Source organism: Sinocyclocheilus rhinocerous, unplaced genomic scaffold (genome assembly GCF_001515625.1).
Source record: "Sinocyclocheilus rhinocerous isolate Xijiao unplaced genomic scaffold, SAMN03320098_v1.1 scaffold945, whole genome shotgun sequence".
NCBI classification, from domain to species: Eukaryota; Metazoa; Chordata; class Actinopteri; order Cypriniformes; family Cyprinidae; genus Sinocyclocheilus; species Sinocyclocheilus rhinocerous.
Window position 1 is genome coordinate 154900 of NW_015629570.1, and position 10714 is coordinate 165613.

The 10714-nt window shown below is 37.1% G+C and overlaps 2 protein-coding genes across 2 annotated transcripts in view; one reads left to right on the forward strand and one right to left on the reverse strand.

The window, feature by feature from the left end:
* Positions 1-4265, forward strand: part of LOC107739315 (aldehyde oxidase 3-like) — a 28769-nt gene extending 24504 nt beyond the window's left edge. The window contains 15 exon segments of the mRNA XM_016551402.1: positions 94-227; positions 420-507; positions 592-678; positions 1176-1367; positions 1594-1824; positions 1965-2060; positions 2160-2288; positions 2367-2441; positions 2541-2593; positions 2726-2840; positions 3024-3089; positions 3188-3325; positions 3327-3377; positions 3716-3883; positions 4097-4265. Of these exon segments, the coding sequence (XP_016406888.1) occupies positions 94-227; positions 420-507; positions 592-678; positions 1176-1367; positions 1594-1824; positions 1965-2060; positions 2160-2288; positions 2367-2441; positions 2541-2593; positions 2726-2840; positions 3024-3089; positions 3188-3325; positions 3327-3377; positions 3716-3883; positions 4097-4147 (1674 nt within the window). The 3' untranslated portion in view covers positions 4148-4265.
* Positions 4266-4353: 88 nt separating this feature from the next.
* aox6 (aldehyde oxidase 6) overlaps positions 4354-10714 on the reverse strand; it is a 26318-nt gene continuing 19957 nt past the window's right edge. The window contains exons 14-26 of the mRNA XM_016551439.1: positions 9668-9801; positions 9427-9514; positions 9179-9337; positions 8500-8727; positions 8310-8405; positions 8105-8233; positions 7864-7938; positions 6686-6738; positions 6382-6496; positions 6214-6279; positions 5278-5466; positions 4870-5037; positions 4354-4714 (exon numbers count right to left, since the gene is read on the reverse strand). Of these exons, the coding sequence (XP_016406925.1) occupies positions 4673-4714; positions 4870-5037; positions 5278-5466; positions 6214-6279; positions 6382-6496; positions 6686-6738; positions 7864-7938; positions 8105-8233; positions 8310-8405; positions 8500-8727; positions 9179-9337; positions 9427-9514; positions 9668-9801 (1542 nt within the window). The 3' untranslated portion in view covers positions 4354-4672. The remainder of the gene's footprint in view (positions 4715-4869; positions 5038-5277; positions 5467-6213; positions 6280-6381; positions 6497-6685; positions 6739-7863; positions 7939-8104; positions 8234-8309; positions 8406-8499; positions 8728-9178; positions 9338-9426; positions 9515-9667; positions 9802-10714) is intronic.

The window sequence follows — 10714 nt, forward strand, 5'->3', positions numbered from 1 at the left end:
AAAGAATGTGGAGCATGAAAAAAAGTTCATTAAAAAATGTTATTCACATACTCTTCCTCAATGTTTGACCTAATTTTGTCTTTTGAACAACAGGAAGTGGTGGGCATCACTCTTGGCATTGATTCCAATAAGATCACATGTCATGTGAAGAGGCTGGGAGGTGGATTTGGAGGCAAAGTCATGAAGATTGCATCATTATCTGCCATCGCTGCTACAGCCGCTTACAAGTATGGCAAAATGAGACTTGTACCTTTTACAGAATGGCACTTATTTAACTGCTTTTGTATTTGCCCTTATTGCTTATATTTAAGTGCATTGTTTTCTTATTTCTGTGAAGTGCAAAGAAAGTATGCTATGCCTTTAACACAATACTAAAAGATAATGCTAAGTACCGACTGTACACTCAAATTTAACTACAGGACTGGCCGTGCTGTACGATGTGTACTAGAACGTGGCGATGACATGTTAATCACAAGTGGCAGGTCCCCTTTCTTGGGAAGGTACAAGGTAATGTTTCACTATTGGTAACAGTATGTTGACTGGATAACTGTGAAGCATCACAACAGCTTAAGTCCTGCCTTTTTCCTACAGGTTGGATACATGAATGATGGAACAATCCTGGCTGCTGATATCACGTACTACAGTAATGGAGGATGCACTCTGGACGAATCCTCCTTTGTATGTTGGTTTTTAAGACTTAACAAGAAAAACTTTTACCACTCAAATTTAACCACAGGACTGGCCGTGCTGTACGATGTGTACTAGAACGTGGCGATGACATGTTAATCACCAGTGGCAGGTCCCCTTTCTTGGGAAGGTACAAGGTAATGTTTCACTATTGGTAACAGTATGTTGACTGGATAACTGTGAAGCATCACAACAGCTTAAGTCCTGCCTTTTTCCTACAGGTTGGATACATGAATGATGGAACAATCCTGGCTGCTGATATCACGTACTACAGTAATGGAGGATGCACTCTGGACGAATCCTCCTTTGTATGTTGGTTTTTAAGACTTAACAAGAAAAACTTTTACATTTTGAAATGGCCAATCCCTTTATGAAATGTTGAAAATCAATTAAGTAAATCCTGATAATAAGGAACTGTAAGCTAGGTTACCTTAAATTCCCATGTAGGTCAGTCTCCAAGTCACGTATCTTCTGTAATTTACTACCAGATCATGGAGAAAGCTCTCCTTCACATGGATAATGGCTACAAGATCCCAAATCTACGTGGACATGGACTGGTGTGCATGACCAACTTACCCTCATATACAGCCTTCCGTGGATTTGGTGGACCTCAAGGGTTGACCATCATTGAGGGCGTGCTACATGAGGTGGCCGCCAGATGTGGCTTACCTGCACATCAGGTGGGATTAAAGACAAGTTGATTAAACAGAATTCAAACAGTTGTAATGGGTTGAAATTTGAACTGGTAGCCAAAAGACTGTATGTTAAAAACCCTACAACTGTTGGTTCATGATGTTGAGCTGTTAAGGTAACTTTTGATGTGTCAGATCATGATAATATTGTTGGGGTTTTCATTTCGACTCTAAAAATGCAATCCAAAAAATAAAAAAATGTCTTTCTGTACAGGTGAGAGACATCAACATGTACAAGGATGAGAAATGCTACACCCACCACAAGCAGCTCTTTTCTGCTCGTGACATGGTGCGGTGCTGGAATGAGTGTCTCGAGAAATCTGACTACACCCATCGATGTCTGTCCATCGAGCAGTTTAATGCCCACAACCACTGGAAGAAGAGAGGGATCTCCATTGTCCCACTAAAGTTTGGAATTGGATTCTCCAAGGGCTTCTATAACCAGGTGGGTAAAAACTTGTGAGACTGCACATAAAATGGTGCAGTTTGGTTCACACGATCACTTTAAAGCTTTTCACTGTGTATTAGTCAATACTACTACAAAGAATATCCAATATCGGACAGTTTTCCTGAAATTCTCTTCAGGGAGCAGCATTGGTAAACATCTACAAAGATGGATCGGTTCTGATCTCACATGGAGGAACCGAGATGGGTCAAGGTATCAACACCAAAGCCATACAGGTGCGATGAGTCTCAGTGTTGAACAATGGATCCAAATACAATTATTACATGAAATATGCCACTTGCAAGATAATGTCAACCTTCACGTTCAAATTGCAGATTGCAAGTCGCATTCTGAAGGTTCCAATGTCTTCGATCCACATCAAGGAAACCTGCACAGGAAACGTGCCCAATGCTGCACCATCCGCTGCATCCTTTGGCACGGATGCTGTCGGGATGGCAGTCAAGGTATAGGGACAATCACTGATGTACAACATTTACACAAGTGTCTTTTTCATGACTGAAATTGTACTATTTTGCACATAGAATGGTTGTGAGAAACTAATGAGACGTCTGGAGCCACTCATTAAGAAACATCCCCAATACACCTGGCAACAACTGGTTAGTAAGAGCGACATTCAAATACTCAACTACATAATACAAACTGAATTAAAGATGGATGGCCAAACGAGAATCACTTAACTGCTGCTATGTTTCCAGGTTGTGGAAGCATATTGCCAGAAGATCAGTCTGTCAGCAACAGGTTTCTTTATGTATGTGTTTGACCTTGTAATAGTATAAAGCAAAATACTGAGTTGTCTGTGATGAGATACTGTTAAGAGTTGAATGAATGTGTCTTACTAATAAATAAATACAAAATTAAATAGACAATTTACTTATACCAGGGGCCCCCATACCAGTGTTGACTGGGAAAAGAGCGAGGGCAACGCATACTACTACTTTACTTTCGGGGCCTGTTGCTCAGAGGTGGAAATTGTCTGCTTGACAGGAGATCACAAGGTTCTTGTTTTCTTTTAATCATCTATATATTCATACATTTTAATAAGATTTGGCTATGCAACATACGTGTGAAATTGGTAAAGATTTATGAGCAGTTATTGCCGTGTCAGTGGCGAGGATTCATAAAGCACATTCGCAATTTGAATATTACAATTTTGTGGACTGTGAAATTCTATTTTACAGAACATTAGAACCGACATTGTGATGGATGTTGGTCGGAGCATAAACCCTGCTCTGGATGTTGGACAGGTATGGAAGATATTTTGTTATTATACTTCAGATGCAAACAATTAGGGTGTAAATCAGTGACCATACACTACAGTAAATAAATGTGTGTGCATTTACAGGTGGAGGGTGGTTTTGTCCAGGGAATTGGGCTCTATACTATAGAGGAGTTGCAGTTTTCTCCTGAGGGTGTGTTGTTGACCAGGGGTCCCTCTCAGTATAAAATCCCAGCTCTGTGTGACGTCCCTCCTCAGCTTAATTGTCCATCTGCTGAGGAACGCAGACAATCCTCATGCCATCTACTCCTCAAAGGTAAGACAAAAAGCCCTGAATGCCAACAGAGCAAGTTGAAATAAAATCAAAGCTTTTTAAGTAAAAATAAATAGCGAATAACTAGTAATATTTACCTTTCAGTGATAATTGCAGACATAATCACCAAAAGTTACGTCTAGGCTTCTATTATTGCGAAACTCTTCAGGTCAGGCCGGTTCACGCCAGACTTCAATCGTTTGAGCACATTAAACGACATTTGCAACCTCTTTTACTTCAGTAATCCGACATTCTGAACAAAACAAGATATTTATGCACACTGGAATTTTAATCTCGGATGAAATATTGGTTATAAAGGTAATGTTTTTTTTTTTTTTTAGGGGATCGGGGAGCCTCCTGTGTTTTTCGGCTGCACTTTGTTCTTTGCCATTAAAGAAGCGATAGCAGCCGCACGGAGAGAGAGAGGCCTGAGCGACAGTTTCCCTTTCTCTTCTCCTGCTACTGCGGAAAAGATACATATGGCCTGTGAAGACTGCTTTACAAGGATGGTGGGTGAACAGTGTTAATACAGTAAATTAATATTCTTAATTATAAAAAATATATATATATTTAATATATTATAATACCACTATAATCTAATACATGTAATAGATTAAAATATTTTATTTGTTATATTATTATACATTATTCCAGGTTTATCGGTTTTGGCTACTAAAAAGAAATGTACAAGTTTATCATTTAAATATCACTCTTTCTTACAGATTCCACTGGATAGGAAAGTAAAAACCAAACCCTGGACCATCAATGTGTGAAGAAAAACATCAGATTATTCAAACTCTGTAATGCCTCACTTAAACAAGCTGTCACTTCCTTTTCATTGAGACTTTGAGCTCATAAACTGGCTATCAGGTCAAACTCTTAACCTCAATTTACATGTCGGGGACTTCTACCTTCTTTAATATTTTTATTATGCAGTTAGTGTTTTATAAAAGCAATAAGGAACTTGCTTAGTCAATTGTAGGATGTAGATTAATTCACATTTATTATAATAGCTGTTAAAGCAAAGCCTAAATGTCAAGTGAACTGATTTATGTGAGATGAAATTAAGATGTGTTAATAATAAGCGTGAATAACTATAAATTGTTCTTGATACATGATTGCATGCAGAGCTTCTTTAGTTTGTTTTTTAGTAGATTACTTATCGTTCAGCAAACAGCTGATAATAATTGGATGTTAAATCAGGTCTTGTGTCTACATAAATATAATAAATGTTGTGTGATTTGATAAGAGCAACTCAAAAGCTTTAAATCAGAATAATGTTTTCATATTTTCAGAGCCTACGGCTGAGCCGGTCCAGAAGTTGATCCACTTTGTGCAACCTACCGAAAACAAAATTATATTAATATATTTCAATTATGACAATCAAATAATAAGGATTAAATGATTTTTTTTACCACATTTATATTTATTAAGTATTTGTTTAATTTAGATTTGGACTCAAAAAATCACAAATGGGTTAATGTAACTCGCGTACCATCTTTGTGAAGTGTGTGGCACAGGCCAGACATGCCCGCTCTGGGGTGGCAGGGCTGTTCAGCTGGAAGGGGCCAGTTAAATCTGCATCTTTTCGAGCTGCAGTCACAGCGTCTTTAATAGCGAAGAATACAGAACTGCCCAGAAAAACAGTCGGCTCTCCGATTCCCTAAAACAAGAGGATGAGAATGCTTTAGTTTGCAGTGATTTTACCTCTACAGCAGATCTGGAAAAACACTAAAAAATGGTACGAAAAATCATAACTAGGGTGCAGTATTAGGTTTGAATGCAATTAGATGTGAAGTAAACCACAAGGATTCCACAAAATCAAAATAAATGGACTCTAAAGTGACCTGAAAGTATAGTACAGTAGCAGATATCCATAATAAGGAGAAGATGAGTGAATCACCTTTGATGAATAGATGGCGTGAGGGTTGGATGAGCCGGCTAAAAGGTAGACGTTAAACTTCAGAGGGACATCACAGAAGGACGGGATCTTGTACTGGCCTGGTCCACGTGTGTACAGAACACCAGACGGAGAAAACTTGAGCTCCTCCATGGTGTAGAGACCCAGACCCTGCATGAATGCTCCCTCAATCTAACACAGACATACATATTATATGAGTAAATGCATATATATGCAAGTAGTCTCTCATCCTCACCGAGGCTGCATTTATTTGAACAAAAATACAGTAAATGCTGTAATATTGCAAAATATTACTACAATTTAAATAAACTGTTTTCCATTTGAATATGTTTTAAAATGTTTTGTTTATTTTCTGTGATAGCAAAAGCAGAATTTTCAGCAGCCATTACTTGAGTCACATGATCCTTCAGAAAACATTCTAATATGATTAGGTGCTCAAGAAACAGTTCTTATTGTTATCAAAGTTGAAAACATCTTAATATTTCTTGTGGAAAACAAAATAAATTGTAAGCAATTTTCTAAGGTAGTGTATATGGGTCAATATCCCATATGTATAGTATAATAATATAATATAATATAATATAATATAAATAGCCCATATGTATAATATAATATAATATAATAAATGAAACAATAATAAAATGCTAAACAAAATTATTATAATGTTTACATTTAATAAAATTGATGACAATTATGAACAAAAGATATTACAATTATTAAAAATACATATATTTTGCTCAAAATTTACTCTTGGACCTGACACAAGGGGGAGCTAACACTTCTGTTACTGGGCAATGGTGATTAATAAAAAGAAATATTGGCTAATAATCAGACATATTTATTAATCACTGGTGTATAGATTATATATTTTGCTATTAAATAAAAATTAATTTCTATTAAGAGAGGAAATCATCTTACCTGACCAATGTCAATGGACGGATTTATACTTCTGCCGATATCAACAACAATATCAGTCCTCAAGGTCTATGAGGAAAAGATATAGTATGTCAGATGAGTTTTACAGTGACTAGACAAATAGCAGAAAATGTACATGCCACAAATCTTCTGCATCATATCTGGATTTACCCTGTACTCTCCAGTCAAACAGTCCAGCTCAACCTCACTGCAGCCCACCGCATACGTAAAGTAAGCGTACGGCTTGCCTTCCTGCTTCTCCCAGTCCATGTCTAGATCGTGACCTCTGAAAACAGACAAAACTCTCACTAAGCATTAAACAAAACCTCCATGTTTTGTCTAGTTTTAAGCCTTTGTTTGCTTCTTTGATGATGCACTGAAGATCACACTGTTGACAAACGACTACCACTTTAATGTCTCAAAGTACATTTAAAAAACAAAAACGCTCCTTTTAAATGAAATTTGGGTGATTTACCTGTAGTATCCTGTGGCTGACAGACTGATCTTCTCCAAAAATGCTGTTGTTATCTTTAAAGACATAAAAAAATAAATACAAAAATAAAATACATTAAATATATCAAAAATAAAATATCTAAAAATATATAATGCATTTAATTAAAAAATAATAATTAAACATGGTCTGTAACACATGGCTTTGAGTAACTTATTGCTGTTGTATAAAAGGAGCAATAGTAATATAATAAAAAACACCAATATCTAATAATAAATAGATAAACAATTGTATTAAATTTAATATTTTTAAATATTAAAAAATATTCAATGTGTAAATAATAAATTACAATCAAATTGAATCTTCCACCAAATAATATAGTTAATTTACCTAACTGTAGATTATATTAATATATAATTATTAATACAAATCAAATAATGTGCAACTATTTCAGAACTGTACTGAACGTGGCCGATTCTATCAGATTTTTTTTATTTTTTTTTTATATATTTTATTTAAAGCTTTTCACATTTTAGAGAACAATCCCCCAACCCCCATGCCAGCAAATTGGAGAGAAAAAAAATCTACTAATGTATTGATACATATATGCATATAAATATATATACACCCACATAGTGTACATATACATCGTTCATACTTGTGTACCTATACAAAAACACATACAGACATCTCTACATGTACAGAATCATTAAAAAAAAAAAAAATTCTTTCCAATACCAATAATTACCCAATTATGGAAAAATAAAATTGTTACGCACTGCTATATTTGATCAAATTAACCACACCACTTAAAGAAGGTGGTTAAATTCAGTTATCATTGGTCACCTTCCAGATATTCAAAGAAGGACTTCCAAATCTGTACGAATCTCTTTGGTTTACCCGCAATCTCGTATCTAATCTTTTCCATATGTAACACATTACTGAACTCTGTAAGCCACGCCTCAAATTTAGGTACAAACTCTTTGCTCCACATCAACAAAATTTTCTTTTTTGCTATGGTCATCCCATATTGAACTGTCTGGATTTGATTGAAACTATAGTTCTCTAAGAAAGGGGCCCATCAGATTTTGAAGTCAGAACTATGTGTACTATCCATACAAGACATTGTAGCATAAATAACTGTACTCATCATTTTCATTTTGCATCAAAAAGGAGAAACTTTAATGGTTTGTCCACTTTACCCAGTTCTGCCATGTTCCCTTAGGATTCTTCTTTCTGATTGGTTCTAGTCTGTTGTACAGTATTTGACAGGCATCCTGCAAAAGTATGATTTGAACACTCCAAAAATAGACATTAAAGCATAAAGTGCATTTTATGATTTCTTCAAATTTGCCTCCTATAGACAAAAGAAATAAATCCTTCAAGATCAACAAATCATGTCGTCCAGACAGATCTGGCGTTTCAAAATTTGGTGTTCGATACCTTCACAGCCATTCCATTAGCGTCGGTACCAAAGGACGCAGCAGATGGGCAGGTATTCGGGACGCATTGTGTGCTGGTCTCAGAGATGTGGATCAAAGAAGCAGGAATATTCAGCTCTCGACTCGCCACCTGTGAGAAAACAGCTGAGATTAGCCCAAAAACTATGAAATGGTTACAGATACATGCAGAAAGCAGGAAGTGGTAACTGTTGTATTTTAGTGTGTACGCCTTGGCCCATTTCCGTCCCGCCGTGGCTCACTAGCACAGACCCATCCTTATAAATATGCACGAGAGCGGCAGCCTTTGTTAAAAACAAACGAAAACACCAACAGATCATTTGGAGTTCATTTAAAATAATATAAAAGACACTGTGGCATGATTTAGAAGAATGTAACCTGGTTGAGGAAGCCCTCAGCAAACCCAATGCCATATTTGATGGGCACAATGGCGATTCCTCTCTTTTTGAACTGGTTCTGCTGATTAAAAAGATCGATGGCCTGCCGGCGCTGCCTGAAGTCAGCTTTTTCCATACACTCGTTCCAACAGCGGACAAGATTCTCTGGGTCAAACTCCATCTTGTAATGAGTGTGGGACACTTCCTTGTACAAGTTTATCTCCCTGATCTGCAAAAATAAAATGGAATAAAGCACAAATAATGAGAGATGAAAATAAATAAGTAGATAACTATTTATTTACTCTCCCAGAAAAGCCTATATTTATGACAATCAATCAATCAATCAATCAATAATCATTAACATATCAGCATCAAAGGCTATATTAATTCCAATAAATAAATATTCATTACCATGTCAGCATCAATGATTATATTAATTCCAATAAATAAATAACAAATTGAAATTTCAGCAACAAATGCTATTTTAATTCCAATAAACAAACAAATAAATACAATTTAATTACCATATCAGCAAAGGCTATATTAATGCCAATAAATAAATATATAAATGAATGAATCATAAATACATAAATATTAATTTCTATATCAGCATCAAAGGCTATAATAACGAATTTATGTTGCATAATGATGTGACAATTTTGCGACTGAGTGACACCGACCTCTTCAGGCAGACGGCCGAGTTTGAGTGCAACATCATCGATCATACTCTCAACGACCAGCATGCACTGCGGCACACCGAACCCTCGGAATGCAGTGTTGGAATTGGCATAGTACTGGAAATCAGCTGCTGTTATCCTCCCGTTCTTCATAAAGCCTACCTGTTGAAGTAAAAATATGCAAATAAATTACATAAATACAGATTAGACAATAGTTGTTATTAGATTACGTGTTTAGAAAAAGCACTAGCCTTATATTTTCCCCACACCGGGTGGCGTCCTCCGGTAATTAACATGTCCTCTCCTCTCTCCAAAACACATCGTACTGGCCGTCCAGTCCTGAACAGAGAGATAGTAAGTGTTATACTTGCCAAATTTCTACATATTAAAAATATTCATATGGTAAATACAAATGTAAATAATTTACATTTAATATGTAATTTAAATAATCATGATGATTCTGATGTTTGTGTCCAACTTATTTTGACTCACTTCCATGCAGCAACAGCAGTGATGGAGGCCAAAATGGCGGTTTTGGTGACCTTGCCTCCAAAGGCTCCGCCCAGTCGCTTAACGTGACAAGAAACACGATTGGACGGGATTCCCAGCGTCTCAGCTACTGACTCCTACAACAGATTAGAACAAAACATATATTTCTTGCACGTTTAACTCCCTGATCTGAAAAAATAAATAAATTAATTTAATTAAATTAAACCTTTTTTATTTTTTTTTTAACTTTTTTTTACATGTTTATCTCTGTCAAGATTTCCCACTGGAGTGCCCATGATCTCCACCAGAGGGCACTCCATCCATGACTTTTACTATTCACTCAGGACTCCATTTCCCATAATCCTTTGCCCGGACTCATCGGCACTCACCAATCGTAGTCACCTGTCTCTCATCACCTCATAAGTCACACACTATAAGGCCCTGTCCCAAATGGCACCCTAAACCCTTGCGGTCTTCCTCTGAGTCCCGCACTTTCGTGACGTAATGCCACTTTGACTGTCGGGTAGAAGTCTGCTGCGGAGCTCGCCCCAGTGCGGATCGAGGGCGCATAACGGTCGCAAAGAAGGCGCTCGCGAGCACCCGTCTGAACGCTAAAATGACAACTGGGACACCCTACGGTCTCGTGGACTTAACGGACACGCGCACGCGGCGGCCATTGTAAGTCCGTAAGACCGCAAGTGCACATGAAGTGTTCCATTTGGGACAGGGCGTGTAAGAATGGCACACACACACACACTCTCACACCGCTGATGATTGTTAAGCCTGTAGTGTTCTCGTGTTCTACTTTGTTACCTTGTTCCTTGTTTCTGACCCTGGACTGTTTCCTTGTTTTTTGATTGTTTGCTGCCTGCCCTGACCATTGCCTGTGTATTGGATTACCCTTTTGCCTGTGCCTTGGATATTACTGTTTGCTGGTGTTTTGACCCTGCCTGTCTGACCACGCTTTTAATAAAGCCTTGCTTTTGGATCCTCTACTCCGTTGTCAGGCCTCCTACGTTACAATCTCCTTGATCTGCACAGGATCTGATT